This window comes from Microdochium trichocladiopsis (assembly GCF_020744255.1).
Source record: "Microdochium trichocladiopsis strain MPI-CAGE-CH-0230 chromosome Unknown B0I36scaffold_6, whole genome shotgun sequence".
In the NCBI taxonomy this organism is placed as follows: Eukaryota; Fungi; Ascomycota; class Sordariomycetes; order Xylariales; family Microdochiaceae; genus Microdochium; species Microdochium trichocladiopsis.
Window position 1 is genome coordinate 2,745,235 of NW_025763549.1, and position 23,961 is coordinate 2,769,195.

Here is a 23,961-nt window from a genome sequence, read left to right on the forward strand (position 1 = left end):
GTAGCTTTATAACCCACATTCCTCGTTCGGACGACGTTATATGCCATACTATGGATGATGGCTCACCAGCTCCGCAATTCGCCCAATACAAAGAGAAGTTGCGAGGGTTTAAAGCTTCTCAATTTTCTACCAGCTTTGAGATTTTGCCGTGCGAACGCACTTACTATATTGTGATAAAGAAAGAGCGAACTCAACCCAAACCGCTCTATTACATAGCTCATTCAAGTGCTTGTCCCAACTCTGCAGCAAGGGCAGCCATGTTTTAAGCAAGCCGCGATTCATGGAGCAGGGGCCATTTCTGGCTGCTTCACCACCATACTAGCGTGCACAGCCAACATGTTAGAGCCAACATTGATTGCATCATCATGGTACTTGGAGTTAAGGCTACCAAAATTAGGCTGAGGCCTGTCGAACTGTTTGGTTGCCTATAACATGCGTTCGCCCGTCTTATCTGGGAGGGAGAGTAAGCTAATGATAGCGCGAAAACGTTCGACTAGCTCGCTCAGTGCGGTAGTAATTTCCTCAGTAATTCATCTGCCACTTCCGAGCCATCCTCACCCCTCTGAAGACAATGCGGCCCTACCACCAAACACGGGGTAGTGCGCAGTATCAACAGGTGCAACGGAACCAATCCTCCCTTCATCTGTCCCAGCAGCTTCAGCAACCTCAACAAGCTCTACCCACTTCTCAGCTTCAGCAGCCACAGGGACTGCAGCAGTTGCAACAGAGCCAACCCTCCCTCTTTCCGTCGCAGCAGCCCCAGCAGCCTCAGCAGCCTCAGCAGCCTCAGCAGCCTCACCAACCGAACCAGTCGCCGATAGACCAACAGTCCCATCACGAGCCTCAGCAGTCACACCAATCACAAGTGTACCAACACTCGCAACAGCAGCCAACTGTTCAGCAGACAAACTCGCAAACCCAGCTCTCCACCGATGATGAACTCTGTCTTTTAGGGGAGATGAATCCTTCCGAACATAGCCGACAGCTGTTTTTTGATCCGATGATGATGCCCAGGACGAGTAGGCTTCCCATGTATAGTCATGACTCTGCTCAGCTCCATTCAAGAATCAACGATCTGGATGATAGCATACAACAGTAAGTCTGCCTCGCCTGATGGCTCATGGGCGTTGTGGACCTCTACTTACCTATTTAGTCTCTTACAAATGGCTTCTAATGTGCAGGACCAGCAGAGAAAACTCTCGCAAAAGTTTACAACCTTAGAATTAACGGTGACGCGAGAAGTTGATGGGTTGTGAGAAACCCTGCCCTGCTAAAAAGAACGCTGATTGACATAAAGCTGCAGGACTGAGCAAATTCTGGCATTGTGAGTCTAAAGACCGAAAGCTCACACCATGTTGCTAATGCATAAACAGCGCCCAGAGCCTGAGCCCCTTCCACAGGCAATCTGGTTCGAACCAGACAAATCAGCCCCATGCGGCAGGGCCCGATCTCAACGCATCCTACATCGATCTCAACCAAATGTCCGATCAGCTAGAGTAAAAACTGCCAATTCCGCAATGGTTCTCAGATAAACGGAACGAAAACGATCTGATGCCCGTGCGACGCGAAACTGGTTCCATTCAAGAATAGGGCGGGGCCGTCGTCGGAATCTGCTGGGATCTAATGAGCCTAAAGGCGTTGTAGAGCAGTGGATGCTGGTGGGAGTCACCATGGCGGCACCCAGGATGAGGGGTCAATAGTTGCTAGAATACTTCGAACAATTCCTAACTTCAGCGGCTTTTGATGCGGATGGTCTCACTGATGATGGCTGTCACATTGGTGATTGCCACAGACAGTCACGTGCATTACATGCTGATAACTATGTAGTGACTAGTCGATGTGTACTGGGGAGTGCTGTATAAGAAAGTCGTTTCCCCGGAACAGGAAAGATGATGGGGCCCCCTGCAATCATGATCATATTTCCTCTTTGGGCATGTACTGCACAGGCTAGCCTCAAACACCCAGGTCTCGCCGCTGCTTCGATAGATGCGACAATTTTCGCTCTGAACTGTACTGCCGAATCCTCTCAGTCTCGAGGTTGCATTAAATAGCACATAAGCCTTCGCCAAACCCTCCAGATAACGACGCACGCGCGTAACACTAGAAGTCTAACCAGCATACTTCTCGCCGGGAAGCAGCCTGACAAGCGCTCAATCTCCGCCACTCTTACTACCCGGTGCTAAGCAGTAATACTGCTTCTCCTCAACTAGTCTGCCCTCGTACAAGTGGATAATGTGACGTTCGGCCACTGTTACGTCGTGGAGCTGGCCTCCTACGGATCTAAAGGAGACATTGTACGCAGCCACTCCTCGACGACTTCCGATTGCACATTATCGTCGGGCCGCTCTGCTTCTGTGATGTCTATCGATATAGAGTATCGTCTGGAATCTCGGGGTTGCTGTGATGGAGTTTGTGGGTTTGGAGAAATGACAGGTGCGGCGCAGCAAACCTGTTGCCGCCGATGAGAAGACCTCTTACAGCGTCGCAATATTATTTTAGCTCTATCCATGGCGCGAAGGGGCGATGATTCGGAGCGTGGAAAAGAAGGTATGTCAGGCTGCGATGTGGATGCCACTCTAATAACAGTTTGGAGTCTAGCAATTTACCGCGGGGATGCATCTCCATTGATTAGGCTTTGTTCGTCTTGTGCTATAAAGCTAGGTTCGGCCCTGCACAAGCAATGCAACAAGCATCCAATTGCGGCGTGTCCGTATCGTAGCAGAGACCAGCCTCCATATACATGAAGACTATTTCCAAAGCACGTAAGCCCACTGGGCGAGTGTACAAGGTTGCAAAGCTATGCAATATGCTAATCTCATGTTATACTCCGTTTCCGGCTGTCTCTGAACCTTCCTTCTCAGTTGCCTCGACCTCTGCCTCTCCAGCCTTGACATACAGTACTGTACAGTGCTGCAACATGCTAACTTATGATTGCTTGCAACCTATCGGTGCTAGTATGGAAGCTGATTATGGAGGCACGTCGGAACAAAGGAGCACGCAAAGCCCAGGGATCCAGGAGCCGCAATGCTGCCAAGACTGGGTCTAAGCCTCGGCAAAAGCTAGCTCCTCCCCACGCGCTTGTGATATCGCATATAAATACACACTATTAGCCTGTTCACATTTGATCACACCACTCTTCACTTCGTCTTTTTATCTTTTATACCTATGGATAAGATCATACTACTAAGCCGAGATAACGAGCGAATCGAGATCCCCAAATGTATTCTGCCAGACTCAGTGCTCAATGACAGGCGCGAAAACCTTACTAGCGAGCCTATTTCGATAAGCTTCGCCGACGGGAGCGTGCTTGAGAATGTGAAACAGTGGTATACCAAGTTGTCCCAGATGTCTGGGCTAAAACAAGATGTCCTCGCTGAAACGCAAGTATGGCAACATGCCTTTTGGGAGCGGACAAAAGATAAGCTACTCGACATAGTCAATGTAGCGGACATCCTCAAATTCGAATCGCTACTCCAGGGTGCGTGCAAGGAGGCAGCCAGGTTGCTCATAGATAGAGCCATTAGTGGAGTCGACAAACTAAGGCCTCACCAGCAGGCTCATATTGCTAAGAACATCCCACCTTTCCTATTGCGTGCGCTGGTCGACCAAGGGAGACTCCAGATCACAGCCGAACAGCAAGAACATAATCGGCTATGGACTAGCCTGTTTAGATCGGACAAGTGGTTCGAAGCTGTCTTCACCTGCAAGATAAATCCTGTCTTAGTCGCTAAGAAACTCGGAGAAAGCCCCCATAACTATTGCTATCAAGCATGGACTTTGATGGCGACTTGTATGGAGAGCAGTCACTGCTGCGGGGAGCTTTAAAAGAACACGAGTTTAATGAGAAGACCTGGGAATGTACGATGGTAGCTTCGAAGCAGGTACTGAATATTTCAGAATTGCTCAGGGGCGACCACTCGCGAGTACCGCGTCTTGAGGATAAGCTGGTCTTCCAAGGGCACGATAACGAAAGATCGATACGGCTGATATATCTTAAGAATACCCGTGTTCGCACATTGAGGAGTAAAACCGAAGCGAATGGAAGGATCGATATAGCTTGCAAAGAAAGCCCCAGCCTAAATTGTCGCAGTCTCACATGGACATGCATTGATAGTTCCATCGAGGAATATCAAGAGCCTGTCTTGTTTGGATATTAATTGGTATCGTGGAAATAGGAGTCTATCTCTTATAGTTATGTCTAGTTTAGTATATGATAATATTACGTATTATGTTACGCATCTGTTAAGTATTAGGGATACTTTATCTGCGAAAATTCTCCTATAATGCGCGAAGTCCAATCGACAAAAGCTAGTCTTTTTATTGCATAGGCGGAGATATGGCACGACTAAGATCGAATGTCTAACTAGAAGTGGAACAGATTGATTCATTAGTCTAACGACAGTCTCAACAGCCGGAGTGGGAAGTGCGGAACCGCTTCGAAGCCCTTCTAGCGAGATGCCCTGGCTGCGAAGACGCCAGCCCCTAGACCACCTCCTGTCCTACTTCTCCTTCTCTAGAAAACGTGCTGTGCCTAACTACTTCGGGCACGTGCTGAGCAGAGAATCAGGTATGACACATGGGGCACATCGAACGATGAACAGGAGCAGCGCTGCCAGCGACGGCGAGCTCTGTAGGATCCAAACGCCACGTCCGCCAGTACACGAATAAGCCCTTCCGCCAATCAGCTCGCTAATCATTCTAGCGACAGAGATTAGGCGTACACAATAACACGGCGCCTGACTGTTACCGTGGATAGATTGGCCTGCTAGGCGGCCACGTTGTGCTTCTAGGGAAACAATAAGTCGATCCATGGATCGATCTATGTCTAGCCGCAGGGCTAAGAGCTATAAACTTTTGGAGAAGATAACTACAAGCATAGCTATGGTAGATAAATCGAGGAGAAGTGATACGAGCTCTCCTACTAATCGAGGTTCTTAATAGGGATTAGCGGAAGTCCTAGCAGAAGTCGGACTTCCCATGGCATCTCAGCATTTCCAAATTCTGAGGCTTGCGGTGGTGAAATCTCGCTTTCTGAGCGATAACACAAGTGATCGAAGAAGAAGGACCTGTCCTCTAAATGACAAGCGAAATCTCGGGCGGTAAGATTCTCATAGTCTGAGGGCACTCCTCCACCATGTACTTGCCATCTCGAGAGCCAATCCAGTAAGTGGTAGTATGCTTCCTTGAAGGCAGGACCTTCGATTTCGGTTGCAGCTTGAACAGCTTGAGTCGTTAGTGATGAAGATAGATGCGGTGTATGTGAGACTTCCTCGGCAATAGTCAGCCACCACTTCCGGACCAGCTCTAGCCACGACTCGTGCTCTCCACGTTGCATAAAGTATGAACGGCCGCGGATGATGTGACGGAACCAGGCCAGTGACTGCTCTTCGTCCAGGCTCTCAGTCTTTCTTTGAACTCTAAGAAGAGTCTTGCGCACAAAAAGGGCTTTGTGTAATGGGCACTCATCGCGCCACAAAGCACGAATTTCGCCACTCTGTCCCAGAAAGTATCCTTCCTGAAGTATCTCCGAGATGTCTGAGCATCCTCTTAGGGATTTCTCAGTGCATTGACAGCTATACTTCGCAAGAACAACCAATAAACACATAGTGATACAGGATTCTTCCTCCGTGATTGTTGAACATGAAGTTCACCTCTGGGACTCTGTTGAACGTGGGGGTTACCTCGCCTGGAATCTATAGCCAGACTGCATCCATTTCCAGCGTTCGCAACCCCAAACTCCAGCTAAGCTACCGTTACTCTTGAGCCCACCGGCTGCGTCCCATGGCTGCCCTCAAAAACACAATTTACGCAAGCAGCAGAGCCGTCGTACCCTAAGGTCCCATAGAACTCCCAGGCTGGGTGGTAATCCGCCCACAAGGACCCACTGAACAAGGACTCTCCTTGTAGTGCATCTGCTGTACAGGCTGGCTGGCTTGCACAGTCAAGGAATAGATCGGGCATGGCGCAAAGGCCAAGAATAAGTCCAGTAGCCCGATGCTTCCGCGCAAGAATATAACTCTCGAAGTCGGTCCAGTTCGAGAACTTTGCAAGAAAAGGGATGTTAAGGTCGATAGCTCCAAAGATGGATCCAGATTCGTACAACTCGTCGCACACGTCGATCAAATCAGTCATCTCATCTTGGTCAGACTAGTACTGTTAGCCGTGAGCACACGGAGAGCGAAGATAAGAAGTACCTTATTAGGCCAGCTAGTCTTAATCATAGACAGGAGATGCTGGATCAGAGGATCCTGTATATGCATTGAGCAGGTATAGGAAGACGGATTGGAGCTCGTTAGCACTCTCTCTTTCCACTGTATAGCTTGCGCCATTTCCACTGGTATAGAGATATAGCGTCCGAGAATCATAACTGTTACTGTTGCGATGATGAGCTTGGTCAACTGAATGAGCCGCGCTATGTCTGAAATATTAATATCTCGTCCCGAACAGGTACCCTAGACTGTTTATGGCGCTTGTCGGCAGTCCTTACTATCAAAGCAAGGGTAGCCTGGAAGAGCCATTCTCGGTGCTCTGGCTGTCGCGGTATGCCTGGGACTGGTCTTGCAACCACGGATGGTGTTCTCCAGTACATAAACCAGTAGCTGGTCGGCCCTGGGTGAGTAGCTCTGTTGCATCTTAAGGCTAATATGAACTCTGTCACATCCCCTCCTCACTCTAATCCCAGATCCCAGGTTTCGAACACAAGAGACCATGTCGTCTTCGACAGCCGTAGGACCCGGAACCACCGCATGGATATCTCATTTATACTTAATCCAGAAACCAATCAATCGAACAAAAGTGGTGTGATCGCACGAAGCACCGAATTTGTACGAAATTCTTCTCAATACAGAGTTAGAATACTAACATGTTCGCAGCAGAACGCTACCGGAACGCGATCAAGCTATTACAGGCCCGATAGCGCGAGACAGGGAATGCAGCCCAACTTTGGATCGAGATTAAAGTACTGAGATACTGATAGTAAGGACGGAGCAAGCGTAAAGGTTAGATAATGTCATTGGTTGTCGTGTTTCCACTATAAGCCCAAGCTTCGCTACTGTCCATAACGTTTCGCGCCCGCTCTTGTAATATTTCTCACTCTTGTATTTTATTGATCTCGGCTCATCGCTTGCTTATGCTCTTGATATTATTACCCGCCAACCTAGATAGTAGCGCTAAGAGGATGCATGATTGTCAAGGCAGTTCTAGTATCATTTGAAAAACAGTACCAGCCAAGAGAAGACTTTAATGGTACCGATATAACTGCCCTCAGAATCTTGACAATGAGCAAGGGTCATCATAACTTCGGCCACGTATGCCAGTACTGGCATGCGCTTATATGTCGGGATGTAGCTGGGAATCAGCAGGCAAGCAAGGTCCCTCGAGGAGGTTCTGCCAGTTGTCGCTCTTCATTACGGCAGATAGAGAGTAGTTGCCACCTCAGATAGCAAGTCTAGTCTATGCTATCCGTGCCATAATCTTCTTACACTAGTAGTCAAGTACCATATCGAGAAATTAGTTCAAATACAGAGCTTACTGTCGGCATCAATCGATCGGGTCCACGGTTCAAAGCCTATAGGAATAATGGATCAAGCACTAACATCAAGATATGCCATGCATAAATGAGCAGGCTTATCTTATCTACATATGTGGATCCACTCCTTTACGTATCAGTCGAGCACACAGCCATACATCGTAACACGTCTGGGCTTCGACAAAGTTGAGCCCGTAACAAGCTGCCAATAGCTTTCAAAGGGCCAACGCTTACGGGCAGAGGCGTGCTTGATTATGCAGTAACATAGGAGAGGCAGTAGAGCACAACACCCAGGAGGGCCTGTTTTCCTTTACGAGAAGTGTCCGTATGTGTCGCGATGCTGTGACTCCGTTTCCGGGTTGTGCACCAAAAACATTGCGCATCTCCCCAGACTCTAATCCCCACGGTTGTGCCTGCCTCACAGCTGGCCGCTTCACTACCGTCAGCTACTCCAATTTTGGCTGCTGCTCCACCCCCACCCCCTAGATGCAAAGTTCCACATTTCAAGGAACTGTGCCAAGGTCCGCAGTAGCGCACAAACTAGGGTGGTTCCCCGACTCCAGAAATGAGCAAAGTTCGGGGTGAGCTAGCTTGTGGTCGGAGACGCATTCGACCTCACGCACGGCGTTCTTGGGGCAATCCCAGAATGCTTTCAATGGCTCGTGCTAGAGTTTTCCTTTAGGGGCGTTTGACATTTAACTGTTTCAACTTATGGTTTTCTCGTACAGTACTGCGCAACGCAATAAGGTGGTCGTCTGGCTTTTGCGTTCGAGTCCAAACAGAGCACGAGCGGGAATCCGGAACAAGTACGATAGCACTCGGAGACGATGCTTCGTTCGCCATATGTAGCTATAAAGGAGTTCACGCAGATTGCGATTCTCGTAGCGAGGCGTAATAGGCGCAGAGGCAATCATAGCTTCCCGCACAGTTCACAGCAATTATTGCTGCGGTAGCTGTCAATCAGGCCGACAATGCCCTCGCTAAGGTCCTGGGTGGTCACGGCAGCACCAAACTGGATGTGGAGCATCGTTTCTCTTTGCCCCGGCGGGTTGAAGTCCATCAGGTAGCACTGGGTGGGTCGTTGAATCTGACAATGAACTGGACCTTTGTGACTTGCAGAGGCCTGGTATGCGCGCTAAGAAGCGGCTTCCACCATGAGGGGCATCCATTTCCAGCGCTCTCACATCACGGACAACTTCGCGATTCTTCAGATGTGAGGTGACATGACGTCAACTCGAAATGTCAATTGTCCTACAAAGTAGAAGAAGACACTCATTTAGGCCCAACGCTTCCACCATAATGCTCGCCAGTACAAACGCACGAACAAAGACCGACCAAAGACCGACCAAAGCCTCCCAGAGCCGACTGGAGAAGGAAAGCCTCTTGTGTCCCATCACGTTATAGGCGATGACTTCGCAGCCTGCCCGAGTCAGACTGCCGCCGATCCAGGAAATGGTTGCGCAATCGCACATCGCGAATAGACATCGAGGGCAGTATAGCCTTGCCCAGGAGCACCCAGCGGAGGAGGGAGACAACATCTTATCGCAGCCATGGACTTTCTTACATGCGCAAGGAACAGACGGTACCACAGATGCCCCTCAGCACGTTTGGCCCGCTCAACACATAGTACCCGTCCTTGGAACAGGCCCAGTCATCATGCTAGCAACGACCGGGTTCTGGACCTGGCCGTGGTTCGGCACCGGAAACGAGCAACAGTACAATTATCTGATACATATTCTGCCTGTCGGAGTGTTAGAACAAGTTCCCTCGGCTCAGGTACCTCTGCCAGGGATGACGGACTTTCAGGTTGATCAAGAACCACAAACACAGGCCTCGAGCTGGAACGCCATGCAACCCCACACCAGCAACCATCAGGAGACTCTTTATCGCTCGCCAGGTACTCCGTACAGTACAGACCAATTCGATGTCGTAGAGAGTCCGCCACCATGCCTGCCTGAGATCCCGCCGAGCTGCGCTACAACACAAATCCACTTGGAGAACAACATGGTCGTCGCCAGCCCTAAGGCGACAGCGCAACCATTCCACCTTACCATTAACAATGCAGAGCAGCCTTTCTACCCGCAGTTCGGTGGAGTTGTCGACGACAGAACGCTCTATCACAGTGTAAACCCCCAACGGCGGCAACGTGAGTCACGTGGTTCTAGGAGAAGTCGAAATCGAGGCGCCGGTGCTAAGAATATCCCTTGTGACAGATGCAAAAAACACTTCATTTCTGATGCTGGAGTAGCTTCACACAAGCGTCAGACGGAGTGTGGAATCGGGCACTCGGGTGGTGTATAGGAAGAAAGACGTGCATTGTGTACACAAGGCCAAGGATTATACCATGCCCACCAAGAAGAGGGAAGCAATATGGAAAGCTCCAGAACGCATATAGACTTAAGAAGAATATTTCAATTCTACGGCTGTCACGGGGAGTTTCTAACGCCCGTAGTCCATGTCTACGGCACGCTTGGCATGCTCAGTGAGCATGGCGAGAGCTAAGATGTTTCGCCGTGCCTCAGCTCGCATGCAAGCCAGACCAGGCGCTCTATGTTGGCTATATTATGTCTTGATTAGCTCGCTACCGTCCTTTTTGGCATGGTGGCGGGCAGCGCAGATAGCACGTCTTAAGCACCTTGTCCAGCCTTCATGGTGTCCTGCCTGGAATCAGCCAACAATGGGGCTGCTAAAGTGTCGTATTTCACATTTCGGGAGCTCGACGGGTTGTGGAGTCTGTCGCTTTGGTTCTACCAGTACTCCATCTATCCTCATCCGACGTGAAATGACTGCGAGGCAGCGAACAATACGGCGGGGAAAATGGAGATTAATCACTTCGGACGAGCTTGCCCTCCATGGGCAAAAGAAGGCGCTTATCCCTGCGAGGATGCATAACGGTGACGGTCAATATCGGCTCCATGTCTTCGACGAGCACGGTAGCCATATCGGTGTATTTTCCACAATCGCGGGCAAGCTAGATATAGAGCTTAGTCAACCCATAAGAATGTAGACTAAGTGACTATTCTGGGACCTATGCAGGAGTATATATATCTAGCTTCTTCTTTACATCTGTTATTGTCTAACGCACATAGTTTATTAAACATTCAATGGTTAATAAGTCCTTCCTAGTCTTATCTCTAGGCTTCGTACAGGAAATCTTAGCCGCTAGAACTTGTATTCATGGCAACGGAAGCAGCACTAGTTTGGAGATCCCTCGAACTAAGCCGTTACATACGAGTACTCTAGCCGGGACAGCTACACCCCAGGCTTCATCCAGTGATAACACCTTTAGTTTCTCGATTATTACATTCAATCTCAGCACGTATGCGCCATCGCCTACTAATAATGTAGTAACGGAGTGGACTACAGTTGTTCCTGTGCGGACAGAAACATCGGTAACTTGGGTTACAATAGCTGGGTAGCTAGGCTCTTGAAGACTTCCTTTCGTTGAATACTGAGTTCTGAGTCATTCAGACAATTCAAACTGCGTCATAGAAGAGTTCCTAATATCTTGAGCTCGCATCTCGCTGATCAATTTGCGCAACGTCAGATCTCCAGCATGTTTGGAGGCCCGGTACTGTACCCTAACCTAGTAGAATAAAATCTGGAAAGACTCCTCTCTGTCTCCCATCACCTTCTTAATAGAGATTGCAGTCCATCGGGGACGCCTGCTTAAAGGAAGTCTTAGTGCAGGCGCCCTGGACGCCCTATCATAGGACAGGCCAGTTCCGGCGGCTCCAAAAGTGGCTCCTCCATTTTAGGGGACGGATAATGGCCCACCCGATAATTAGGGAGGAGCTTCAACTAAATCACTACCGAGTTGGAGGGAGACTTTTGGAGCAAGATTGCAGCTCGGTGGCGTTTTTAAACAGGCGGGTCGCCTTTGCTCAATGGCGCTACACGGGCAATGGCATTGGCCCAAAGCACTCTATGAGCAACTAAGCACGACGGACGCTGCGCTGCTTCAAAGGTCAATTTCCAGCAAAGCGCTCTCACCATGACGGGTATGTCAACCTGGCACCCAGCACCGTAACCTTGGTTCTGGGATATGTACTCACATGACAGCAGGGAACAAAACAGCTCCTACCTCTAGCAATCCGCGCCGCACTGTTGACAGACACCAACGTCCACGGAAGCTCGAGAGGTCCACAAGGGTCTACCACTGTTCTGGCAACACCATTGAGTCATCGAGGCCGGATACTCCCGTGTCACAACACAGCGACACAGCGTTACGGGCCGAAGGAGTGTCCGGCAACTTTCGATATTCCAGTCCGCTCCTTGGTCCTCCAACCATGTTGGCACAGAGGTCGATCACCTCAACACTTGCGCCGATCGAAGAAGAGCATGACCACACGCGGCTTGAGCAATCCAGGTTTCGGGCAATGAGAGAGTCTACCGAGTTACAGCTCCAGCAAACACTAAAGCCAGGACGCCTGGGCCGCCGCAATGCAAACGCGCCGAAGACTGGCCGGCCCCCGAAGCGCACGCGCTTGCTGGATGACCCCAGTACTTGTGGTAGAGAAGACGGCATGCAAAGCCTCGAGCTCGTCTCACCAGATGGCGGAGCTCATCCGCTTGAGATTCCGCCAGGGCCTTTCAAGTACCAAGTTGCACTGCCTGAAGGATTATACTACCCAGTCCGTGACCTATCCTTTCGCCAAGATCAGGAGTCCGGTAACGTCATCATCACTGTCATTTGGGATAACCTCTCGCTTCCCCTGCGGTGTTTTTACGTTGCCGAGACTTGGGAAGGGCTGCGAAGGTGGGTATTAAGACACCTAGGTGAGGAGTACGGGTGCTATTTCGACCGAGCCAGTCAAATATTTGACAGTGATAACGCTTCGGATGATTACTCGGAATCTCACATAGTCTCAACGTTGCAGCTAAGCCAGCAGTGGGGATTGGTGGCGACCTGGCCGACGAGCGATATTAAATTGGAGTTACTAGATACCGAGGCGCAGCAGTCTGCAAAGTCATACATCATCAAGCACTTCGGCGCTGAGGTGTGGAGAGCTGAAGCACAACGAGCTAGACTAGAAGACAACTATTAGTAGACGTTCGGGTATGAGCTTTCACAATCACTATGGTATTTTCTGATTGAGTGTAATCTCCCAGCCACTTTAGCACTCGCTATGATCTGCCTTCCACGACATACCCTTCAATGGTTCGAAGAGAAAGCAAGGGTCCGTGCCACCCAACGTGACTTGGCTCGAGCAGAGCTGAGCTGGGCGTTGCTGAAGACTACTCTTGAGGCACGCCTGGTCAACATCACTCAGTGTCGCAGCGGCCGCGTCTACGTGGCTATCTTTCCCATAACCTTAGACGAGCATCGCTTGTATGACTAACTTTGACGTTTTCAGCCCGAATGATACAAGTCACTGCGTGTTCCATCGAGATAGAAGAGGTTTATTGGGAGAACCCCGCCCTGTGTTGCGCCTGTGACTCGTCTTATGCCCTGCCTCTTGGCTACATGTACCAGAGCGGAGACGTGGGCCGATGTCCCAATCCGGTAATATCATGTGGCCATGAATGGGGCTTATGATATTTCCTGATTGGGATAGTGGGTATCTCCACTAACACAAAAACGAATGGAGAGTAATTAAGCATAACATTCATGCAAGTCGCATCCTTGCGCTCTAAAGAGGTCTACAGGTACGTCGTGGGATATTCGGCGGTACTCTAGCTCTGGTGGCCGGCTCGGATTGTGGGCGAACAAGCCAAATTAAGACATGATATCTCGGCATCGAACTCATCTCCAAGCCAACCACCATACAAAATTGTTGCGCCAGTCTTGTTTCGTTCAATGGTTCCTGGACGACAGATTGTTGTCCAACCAGGTGTACAGGGTATGGTTGGTAGATTCTGGTAATCTTGAGAAGACTCGATGCCACTGTATGCGCACGCATCCCAGAGCTGAAGAGCGCATATCTGAGGATGGCGGGGTGCATCTGTCTTTCCACAGAGCTGTATGAACATGTCTGCGTCATACTCGTGGTTTGGATGACCGTCTCGTTGAGCATGATACTGACAACCCTCCCATATGCGAATGCGCTGCAGCGACCGGGGCAGCGAGGATTCAATAGACCTACCCCTTGCCAGCTCAAAGGAGAGCCATGTCGAAGGAATACTGAGCTCTACAACCTTGAGATCCTGCAAGCTTCCAATATTCTGCCAACACTTCCAGGCGTTCTGGAACGTCAAGATTCCACAGTCCGGCCGCGTTTCCCACCGAAGACGCTTGATCGTCTTCCCATGATTGCGAAGGACTTGAGCAATTTGCGAATTTTCGATGGTGAATATATCACCGAGCCAGACGTCTACCAAACTCGGGCATGAGGTCAAAATGCTTGCGAGATTGTCCTCTTTGATGGGAACATGGGACAGGTGTATATTCATCAGTCGCTGCGGTAGCATGCCGGCAAGATCTGCTCCGCTCAGGTCCATGTTCCTGAAGGACAAGACGTCCAAGGATGGTTGAGATCGCAGCATCTCTCTGGCTGCCGCCTTGGATTCTTCTGACAAAATGGTGCCCTGCATCCCATGGACCCGAATGGTGTGGAGAGCCGGCAGAGCAACTGTACAGTTGCCTGAATGATCGCACGTGGTTTTCGGTTGCCACTCCGCATTACTTCGTATGTCTAGGCCCTCGGTGGCTTCACTGTGTGGATTTTGAGCCAATTCCACCCGCCGTGGACGTAGTATGGGCAGATTGAGGCGTGCGAAAACTGATGAGGTGATGGTGATTGACTCTACGCTCCGGAGCAGCGCAAGAATAATGCGGATGTACCAAAGAATGGCATCAATACCCTCACCCTTGCTGTGAACATCCAAGATGTGTTTCGCGATGTTCCAGCAATGCCCGGCACTGAGTTGATCCAAGGTACGTTGGAGATCCAATCTGATACTCTGAGTCGTAGGGCTCTTGCCGGGCTTGGCTGCTGGCTTCTCGTCGGGTCTGGCTCTTGGCTTCCTGACGTCCATAATGTCCAAAACATGAACATACGGACGCAGACCCTCGCAAGAAAGTATTGCTTGAAGATCATGGCCACCAAGAAGAGTGCCGTCTGTACTATCGAAGCGGATGACAACGGCACGCCATCTGACTTTGTAGAAGAAAGGACGGAAGTCGTGGAAGTGTTTCGATGTGCCTGTGAACGCGGCTAGCGACTGGATGTCAAGGTAGGAGATGATTTCTGAATGGAGCTCAGTAGGGAGCGTGTCAATTGTCTTCGGCATTATGGAAACACGTAAGTGGGGAGAGGAGTCTGGTCTGAGACATGAGCAGGCAAGTGCGCGACGGATGGCTAGATATGTAACGTGGTACTAAAAAAGCGGTAAGCCCGCTTCACAAAGGAAAGATGGGCCTCGAGGGCGAGCCACCATACCTTCCTGCTGGGAAAGGGCTGGGAGGTAGGGATTTGCGCATGCCTACCAGGGGTGCACGACAAGATCCCTTGGCGTGCCTTCCTTTGTGGTCCCGCCCTTGGCCCCACACACATCCCGCCACTTTCGCCAAATCTTGGCTGGCGCCCTTGTTAGGCACGTGCTGACGAGGCTCTCAAATACAAGCAGTAACAATCATGAGCCGGGATCAGCTGCGGTAGTACTGGGATCCGAGGAGCTTGGCCCCAGTTGGTGGCGCCCTTATCGGAATATCAACGATAATGTGGCTTCGGTGCAGGACATCGCTCAGAAAGGCAAAGCACTGGTCTGCTCGCTTTGTCTCAAACGGGAAGGAATGATCCCGCCGACCCGCAGCACCATCATTCCTTCCCGTTTGGGGAAGGTGGGACGGGTGGTCTGCATTCACGAGACCAGCCGCCTGGTGAATCTGAGCTACCAGTAATCGAGCTTCGATGAATGGTGGATCCACGTGGAGGCAATTGTCTTGTAGCCAATTTCATGAACCACTCTTGATTCATGCACAGTATCGACAACCAGAGCGAAATGCAAGGCAGCGAGCCTATTGAACATCACGCCACCGACTAGCCCTGATGAGAGCAGGTAAAGCACCTGTACCAGCGACCGGGGCGGTGACGAAATGCGAAATACAACCACAGCAACCACGCAAACTCGAGAAAGAGCCATGACCTCGACAATCCAAGCACAACGATTGAGAGTCACGAGGAACCAGCGAACTTGGCAAGTCAGACCGGAGACGGTCTGCCGAACGATGGCTCGGACGTCACTGAACGCAGGCCCACTGCTAGTGTTCGTGCAGAGGAAGTTGGCACTGACGAGACTGCCGGACTTGGCAACACAGAGTCCAGACTCACCGTTGTCGACGACGGGGAGACAACCTCAGCATCCGCCCGCATCGTCAATCAGCATGACCATGAACGACACAGGAGCCAGGACAGCCCCCGGGGGACGGTCGCAATCCCGACTCCAGATTCTTGGTCAGCGTCACCCCTGATGCCGCCCGATGCCTAGAGAACATTCCTTCGGCCCCTGCAGCATCACAAAACCTCGGTGCAGAAGCCTCTGTGAGCATCTCTGCAGTTGTGGATTCAGAAACGGACACTTCCACTCTACGAGGTTGCAGCCGAAGGGGGATGCACGGGGCTGAAGAGAAAGCAGCCCAAGACTTCTCAAGATGCTTGCGCTCCAGGCGCGGGCAAAGACGCGAGAATTGGGATAAGAACGCCGAAGAAGGCCAGAACGACACTGTCAAGCCACGATACCAAGCAAGGCAGGACAAAGAGCAGAAAGAAATCCCCCACTCGTTCCTCTGGCTCCAAAATGCATGTGCAAACGCAAGAGACCATGGCTTCCTGCGCTGCTAGGACGTCAAAGATGGTAAAGAAAGACATTCAGTCCATAAGAACTTAAGGATATTCAGGAGTCCTGTGCGCATTTGAGAAAACAGCTGGCTTTGAAACTGAAGAGGGGGTTTGGCATGGCGGTAATAAATCGGAACGCATCAAAAGTTGGAAGCACCACTCCGAAACGCTCTTCATGTTCATAGAGGAGAACTTCCAGACGATGCACATTGCAAAAACCAGGAAGGCTCGATTTACGTTCACCATGAATCTCATTACATTTTACATCGTCATTCTGTGTGGTGTAATCCCTTTTCAGGGCAAGGCGCAGGGCACGATGCTCCTCGAGCAACAGTCTCTGGAGGCGGGGAATGCGTGTCTGTGGTAGACTCGATAGTGCCGGCGGATATGCAGCCTTCCCCGAGCTCTGCTGGGCCTACGCGCAGCTTTCGTCAGCTACTGATCTCGCGGAGAGCCTGAAGTCCAAGTGGGCACTTTATAAAAACCTTTCCATGAAGGAGACCGGATCGAATATTCTGCTATGTTATGGTCGCGACAATGTGCGACGTGCGACGTGCGACGTGCGACGATATACGATATACGTAGAAGGCATGGCTATATCTTACTACGCGCAAACAACGATATATCAACACCTTAATACCTTACTACATCCTGTTCCATCTCCGTCTTTATGACGAGCTCCTCTCGATCTCCTATAACCGGTTTAAGATCGCTCATATCGCTAACTCTCCTCTATACAGACAATGAAGGCAAATGTCCTTCTTACGAACTATACCAATATCGAGAAGGTGCTCTTCTGGAAGTTGAACGATTTAGAGACTATCCGTGTTACGCTCCGCAATACCTTCGCAGACGACGATCCAGAGCTTCCAGAGCTGACTAAATCTCTCGCACGGGAGTGACGGAGTAATTGTGATCTTCCGGTCAGAACCCTCCGAAATAAGCCTAGACCCAGTCAGCAGCAATGACAAAGGAAATGCCCTTCGCCGGAACAAACCAATAGTTCTCAGCCCGCTTATTCCACGTTTGGCTCCCCAACGCCACGCGTGACGGATCCCTCTTCGAAGATCAACTCTACCAACTAGCCCGCAGCGTCCACGGACCCCGTGACTACCTCCAATGCTTCCACCACCTCCAGGGTCGCACCCTTGACGAACACTTCATCGCCATCCGACTACCGCTGGACTACCCCCCTGGGGCACTGTCGGCGCAAGCAACAACCCATCTTTCCCTCGGAAACACATAGTCCAGAGCGCAACCACCCACGTTGTGCATCCTAACCTTCGAGAAGCAAGCAATCTCGAGGAAGCCGTGCACGCGTTCTCCGTCCACCGAACCTATACCCCACCGCATCCACAGGACAAGACCTGGAGAGACGATATCCGAGAACTCTCCGAGTGTGACTGGTTTGACAAGGTGTGGCGCATCAGGGAGAAGGGAACCATCCGAGGATTTTCCTAACGACTACTCGATGTCCCAACTCTCTTCCCTGCCGTCAACGACGACCTCTCTTCCAACAGATCGGTGACGCTACCCATAAACTAGTCGAGGCTGTCAGAATCAACATCGACCTCGCAGGGACGTACCAACTTGAGAGACAGCGCTTCGAACACGAGCAAGCTACCTCTGCCACCCAAAGAGACGAACTCAAAAGCGCCGCCTCAGGAGCCAAGGGCCTTGCATCTGCCATCATACGCACAGAAAAAGTAGAAAACAGCTCGACGCCCAGCAACAAGCCGCCGCGCAGGCCAGCCCGTTCGCCGACAGCGACCTAGTGACCCTGGCGAAACTAACAACAACGATCATGGGGCCGCTGTCAACGACAACAATCCCAGATCAACAGTCCAGATCGACGAGCATGACTCGACTTCTGTTCTTGCCAGAGAACACGCGGATACGAACGACATTCATGGCAGCCCGGAGAATACGACCAGTGTTCATCGCTCTGTGCCAATGTAAGCTGGGCTCAGTGCCGAAATGCCTGCTGAACGCACTAGCGTGTTGTAAGGGCTGGCGCCAGAGAGAGACTTCAGTGATGTTTTGGTACTCCTGCGGGCGTTCCCGGCCGGGTCGGATGGTAGTGCCATGCTGCATAGATCTATCGAGGACAGCGGACATAACGATTGCACGTTGCGTGGAGGCACAAGGGTCCTCGTGGGATCACGCATCACTTCATGTCGGAACTCCTCACTTCATGATCAAACCCTTGCCACTTATCTCGAACGCGACTGTCCCAGTAAGACTAATGTAAGCTTGCCGATCAGTAGATCATCTATTGTATTCTACACGTTCCTTGATCTGCTCTAGTGATCGCGACTACGAAGTGTGCCATCGTTAAATATGTAGGCTCCTTGAAGAGACGAAATGCAGTCGGATCCACCACAGTGCTTACAGTCATCTAGAGGCCATATCATTGCCTGGATCTTCTCCTTGCCATCTACTCTGTGTATGTGGAAACGCCTATCGTGGCAGCCCCCAACCGCACTGCGTGATCCATCCTCGTGAACGACTGAAACACCTTGAATAGGGTCCCAAGCGCTCTTCTCTAGTGGCGATAGAAGGAACAGCTCAATCGATATTGTGTCATGGAGCGAGACACAAGCTCTGAGTGGCACCGGTCCTGTATGCTTGTCGGCGAAACTGGCGTCTGAAGTAAGGTCAATCCACCGAATTATCTCATTTTGGTTTCTGCAGAGAAGAAGTGTAGGATTCCCTGCTCTCTTGGACGCTATGCCTTTCTCCCCGACCTGGATGTCTTTCCGAGGTCGTGCGACCGCTACAGATCCGGATTCATTGTGAAACTAAGTCTGTTAGTAGGAACACCCTCAAGTCTGGGGACAACTGACCGAGAATCCGCCTTCTTCCCACTTGACGACTTTGAAGCTGTCGTTGAGCGGAGACAACGGAACATAGTTTGCCCCTAGGATTGTACCGAGCTGTCTTTCCATGCGTACCCGTGTGCCTTTACTGGAGGGCTGATCTCTTGTGTGGATATGGACTTGCATGATCTCGGATGTTTTTTGCTGATACAAGAATGTAATGTCGCCGCAGCTCAACAGTGGTATGCCCTGAATCACAAGGAAAGAATCCTCCAGCTGCATGTTTGGCGGTCTCTGGTGGCCGAATGAACGGCCCCAGAGCAGCATTTTTCCATCAAATTCCGGTGGGGGTTTGAGGAGGCACACCCGGCTCTGTCAAGTGTATGTCAATATGTATTCCGATAGGCGCGATGAGGGCGTTGAGACGCACGTAGAATATAACTTCGCTGTCCTGGAGAGGATCGTTCTGGCTGATGGTCTGGTAGAGGAAGCTGTCGTTCCAATCATGCTCATGCTTCGTGCTTGGATCTCTGATCTCCATGAGCCCCGTCCAGTCGAAAGTGAGTAGCAAATCCTGTCTAGGCTCGCCTGCGCGAAGTAATTCCGGCAAGCTATCCCGTTTCCAGGAGCGTATCTGATGTAACGGAAAGGTTTTGGTAGTGGCATCTTGCTCCGATGGAGGAAGCGAGTACAGAGCATAAATGATTCGGCGGCATGTCGGATCGGCATAATCCGTGATGCTCTGCTGGAGGTCAAGCGGGAACCTGTAGGGGGCTCTATCGTAACGGGCCTGAGAAGGAAGCCTTGGCCGCAAACCTCGGACAGTTCTGCCCCATGGACATCGTGTGCGCAGCATGAACCAGGTGCGGAAATCCGCAAAGTCCCAGCTCGCTTCGTTCACCACGCGTTTTACCATCTTTAAACATGTCTTATAACATTCCAGGTGCGCAGTAACACTTTGGCAGTCAGATGGACAGCTCTGGCAAGTGGCATGTAAGCACAGCCGCTTATTGATTCTGCGACATGCTGATTGCTGCTTCGGATGGTCGACTCTGTGCGTTGTCCATGTGGCCGAGGACGGCTTCGCAATTTCTCCGTGCCCTATCCACGACAGATTTAGTAACTCTCCATTCAAACCCCTGCAATTGCACTTACCTATGACGACCGAGTCACAATTTGTGAAATCTTGGGTGCACACGCCGCAGAACAAATGTAGGTGGTGCGGAGAAGGCGTCTCCATGGTGTGAAACTGGTGATCCAATCCAACCAATGGTGTCTCAGATGATCTAACAGAAAGGAGTAACGGGAATTGAGCCGGAGTGCGCAGCCGAATGCTTTTAACCATCAGACACAAGACACCCATGTCGTTAGGGTCGGTGTCCTGGACCGTTAGCCTCCCCACTGCCCCCACGAGTACGCAAGCTACGTGCGGACTTGGCTAGCATCAGCCAGGATTACAGGACATCAGTGTTCCTCTCAGTAGAATCCAACAGAAAGAGAATTAGCAACGAGCCGGCACTGTACGCGTAGCCACGGCGCGCTGTTTCGCCATCGTCTCCAGTACAAGAAAGGCCAGTATTGAGTACATTATGTGGCACACTATTTTGAGACATCGCTTGCACTAGGGAGCTCGAAGCCACAAGGTTCACGCGGCCAGACCACCTCGTTCAGGGAGCGGCGGAAGGAATGGAAGACGCGGAAGTGCTTTAGAGGGGTCTAGAAGGCACCGGGCCCTCTCAGCTCACTAGATCACATGCCATTTGTGCATGGTGGCGGTGGCATGGTTCGGCAGCCGTGAAGACTTCAAGGCCACGGGGTTGCTCAGCCTACGGAGAGCGTGCGCTTTTCATCTAACTGTGGAGTTCAGAGACATGACTTTGTCCATGGGGCGGCTGTTGGTCCTCGTGGGCAGGTACTCTCTAGATGGTCACCACCATTGCAGACCCGACACAAGAGCCCTCAGAGTTGCAACGAAAACCCGGAGTATCTGAGCATCTCGCTGCCTCGAGCTCTCGTCTGTCGCTGCGTGGTAGTCATGTTTCGGAGAGCAAGGGAGCCAAAGACTTGATCTTCACGGGACGAGTCGCCGAGGTGGGCCTTAGTCGAGCAAACCAGCCGAGGTGGGTGCCATGTGCCAGTCCTCCAGGATCCCCCTGGGAGACCCTTGAGAGGAGTCCACAGCTCTGGTTGCACCATCATGGCGAGATGGCGCACATGATCACACTGAGTGGACTGTGGAGCTGGTCTAGCCTCCGATAGGGATGTGTCCAGCGGCACGGCTGTGCGGCTGTGAAGCCCGTTAGTGCTTCGCACCATGCTCAAGATGAGTGGTGTTCAGAGCTGCCACCAGGACGGACACAAGCTGATCGCAGCCAACGCACCTTCGGATCACGCACTCAGCCCACAAGACCATCATCTCCCAAGGGCGAGATCAACCCTGGCTTGAACAGAGTCCGAACGGCAGTCCAGTGTGGGGATCTGTGCCAACATGAGGGATGAGATGCAGAGAGTGGCGCAACAAACGCCTTTCAGAAGGCAGCAGTGCAAGCTGGTATTGGAATTCATACATGCTACCTTCACGAGATGATCCTGGACCCAGTGACTAGCAGAAACGTGACTTCCACACCCATGACGACCTTGCTACCGGCCCATGATCATGATGAAGTCAAGGCCGTAGGACCGCCCACTCCTACGGTATGTCGCTGTTCTGGCGAAGCCAGCAAGAGTGGATGCCGACCTAGCAGCGTAGTGTTTGGTCAGCTCTCGAAGCCGAACAAGGCAGTCCTCGATCTGGTCATCCAGCGGTGGCATGTTGAATGGCACATCCACCAGACTGCGGGACCACCAAGAGCAGTCCGTGGCGACACCGGCTAAGCATGTCGTCCGACAAGGTCGCCAGCAGGGTCTTGAGTTCTTTCACGTTGCCTCATGGACAGCGCTGCACACAGAGTACCTGCTGACGAAGGTTTGGGCGTGGGTGGCGTCTTGTTGAGGCATCGGCACGGGTCCGCCATTCCGCAGCAGTAGTCCGAAATCGACGGCGCAAAGTTCGCCGCCATTGCCAAGCTGTAGCTTTCAGACAAACATGATCGGTGATGTGTCATCCAGACATCCTCGGTCTCCGCCTGTACTTCAACGTCATCTTGTAGCATCATCTCCGCCCGCACTGCCAGCCAGCAGCATATCAGTGTGGTGAAGGACCGGCCCTTGTCTGCGCAGCGTCGCTCGTCTCACGCCTGACTCCCCTCTGTCGGCTCCTTCACACAGAACGAGTCTGCCACGAAGCAGTCACGACGCAATCACGATTCGGCTATGGCGTAGCAGCTCCTTGGAAAGTTGAGTATCCGACTGATTTTGAACACTTCATGTCTATGCTAACCACACTCTACAGCTTGAGGAATGATGTTCGAGAAAGTAACCACTACGGCCCAGCTTGTGAGCAGATCTGGACAAACTCATACGTGGACGTTTAGAGCTGGTCGTCCCCCTCGCTTTCACCAATGTGTGCTCCAAGACTGACCCGCAGGTGTGCCCTGCAGTTCGCTTGCAAAGGATGATAGACCACTCATTGCTGCGCCGTGAAGGGTGGGGAATAATTACACAGCGGTGGCGTCTGCCTCTCGTCTCGAACGAGGGAAGCAGGATGCGACTGAGGAGTAAACTAGCTGTAGGATCCGGTTGATCGGACTTTCGATCGGCGTGGACTCCCAAGGATACACCTCGCGAAACATGGCGATCACAGCATCCCCGTGGAAGTCCGCCATTCGCGATTGCGAATAGCCGCCATGCTCGGGCTTGCTCGCTGGCCGCTGGCCAGAGGACTCCTCGTAAACCTTGATGGACACATACCGATAGTTCCTTACGTCCCCTTCGCACTCCTCACCAGAGACCTCTGTCCATCGGCGTCGTTGCTCATCGGTAGGGCGTGGGAAAATACCTGGAAGGATCGTTAGTATGGTCCTGGAGTTCTTCAGCCGTGTAGGCGTACCTGTAAAGTTGCTTATTTCCTGGTAGAGGAGGTGTGCCTCGGGAAAACGCGTAGCCTGGCTTCTCAGCAGCTTGTACGTTTCGCTGTGGTCGGGGTCTGGTTCGATAGTGAAGCCAAGCTGTTTGCTGCTGTCGATGATCTTACGGTTGGCATATCTTCCGTATATCTGTGACCGAAGTGTGCTGATGCCCACCCTCTGGATCTCCATGGCTGTATGAGCGCTCGTGGTGTCTGTCAGGTGTAATTGTCTCGGCCACTATCTCATTATGCAGGCGATGTAAAGCTTGCACTCGAGATCTCTGCCATTGAACGAGTCCTCGAGCGAGATATCCAGTTGTAGGCAGGCCAGCCTCTATAAATCTTGCTGTGCTGGGGTCGTGCGGAATGGTTGAGTCAGGCATTTCCGCAGTCATGAAAGAGCTGTCATGTGATCTTGGTGCCCACTTGTCACTCAAAGTGATGCGACGACTGGAACTCGCAAAAGGCAGTTCTCGATCTGGTCACCCAGTGGCAGATTGACGAATGGGTGTGTGTCTGTGGACAAATGTCACGATCCGGCCTCTAGGGTCAGCCAGAGCACCGGGCTTCGCTGGGTTGCTGTTCTGCCGGTAGGTAAAGCCAATGCAATATCACTTCCTGTCGAATATCGTTTGTCTCTCGGGTTTGTCGTGTCTCTTGGAAGAGATACCACTCTCGTCAATTGAGTGACTGGTTCAAGTGATGGGTGAGAATGATACTTAGATTGATCGCTGAAGTACAAAGGTAATGACTGTCTGTCTAGGAAATCCTCCGTGCTATATATGCCTTTGTCCTTCATCGTGTTCTGTTGGATCGTCCTGGATATGC

At 51.5% G+C, this 23,961-nt stretch overlaps 7 protein-coding genes across 7 annotated transcripts; 2 read left to right on the top strand and 5 right to left on the bottom strand.

The window, feature by feature from the left end:
• Nucleotides 1-278: 278 nt before the first annotated feature.
• Nucleotides 279-1,434, bottom strand: B0I36DRAFT_350515 (uncharacterized protein; the record flags this gene model as incomplete). Its single annotated transcript, XM_046156898.1, has 3 exons — nt 279-405; nt 559-1,054; nt 1,350-1,434. 3 exons carry the CDS (start codon nt 1,432-1,434, stop codon nt 279-281), a joined length of 708 nt encoding a protein of 235 aa, XP_046011974.1.
• Nucleotides 1,435-4,921: 3,487 nt separating this feature from the next.
• B0I36DRAFT_350516 (uncharacterized protein) lies at nt 4,922-6,132 on the bottom strand (the record flags this gene model as incomplete). The annotated part of the gene is made up of 2 exons (XM_046156899.1): nt 4,922-5,573; nt 5,831-6,132. The coding sequence occupies 2 exons, from the start codon at nt 6,130-6,132 to the stop codon at nt 4,922-4,924; spliced, it is 954 nt and encodes a 317-aa protein (XP_046011975.1).
• Nucleotides 6,133-11,583: 5,451 nt separating this feature from the next.
• B0I36DRAFT_350517 (uncharacterized protein) lies at nt 11,584-12,412 on the top strand (the record flags this gene model as incomplete). Its single annotated transcript, XM_046156900.1, has 2 exons — nt 11,584-12,291; nt 12,395-12,412. 2 exons carry the CDS (start codon nt 11,584-11,586, stop codon nt 12,410-12,412), a joined length of 726 nt encoding a protein of 241 aa, XP_046011976.1.
• A 578-nt stretch (nt 12,413-12,990) lies between these two features.
• On the bottom strand, nt 12,991-14,787 carry B0I36DRAFT_326230 (uncharacterized protein). The gene has a single exon (XM_046154311.1). It carries the CDS (start codon nt 14,759-14,761, stop codon nt 13,205-13,207), a length of 1,557 nt encoding a protein of 518 aa, XP_046011977.1. The 5' UTR covers nt 14,762-14,787; the 3' UTR covers nt 12,991-13,204.
• Nucleotides 14,788-14,883: 96 nt separating this feature from the next.
• Nucleotides 14,884-16,781, top strand: B0I36DRAFT_432381 (uncharacterized protein; the record flags this gene model as incomplete). Its single annotated transcript, XM_046162617.1, has 4 exons — nt 14,884-14,935; nt 15,454-15,529; nt 15,586-15,844; nt 15,874-16,781. 4 exons carry the CDS (start codon nt 14,884-14,886, stop codon nt 16,309-16,311), a joined length of 825 nt encoding a protein of 274 aa, XP_046011978.1. The 3' UTR covers nt 16,312-16,781.
• A 2,352-nt stretch (nt 16,782-19,133) lies between these two features.
• On the bottom strand, nt 19,134-20,490 carry B0I36DRAFT_350520 (uncharacterized protein; the record flags this gene model as incomplete). The annotated part of the gene is made up of 3 exons (XM_046156901.1): nt 19,134-19,499; nt 19,558-20,228; nt 20,283-20,490. The coding sequence occupies 3 exons, from the start codon at nt 20,488-20,490 to the stop codon at nt 19,134-19,136; spliced, it is 1,245 nt and encodes a 414-aa protein (XP_046011979.1).
• Nucleotides 20,491-21,767: 1,277 nt separating this feature from the next.
• On the bottom strand, nt 21,768-23,323 carry B0I36DRAFT_364194 (uncharacterized protein; the record flags this gene model as incomplete). Its single annotated transcript, XM_046158924.1, has 3 exons — nt 21,768-21,864; nt 22,845-23,064; nt 23,116-23,323. 3 exons carry the CDS (start codon nt 23,321-23,323, stop codon nt 21,768-21,770), a joined length of 525 nt encoding a protein of 174 aa, XP_046011980.1.
• Between the last annotated feature and the right edge of the window lie 638 nt (nt 23,324-23,961).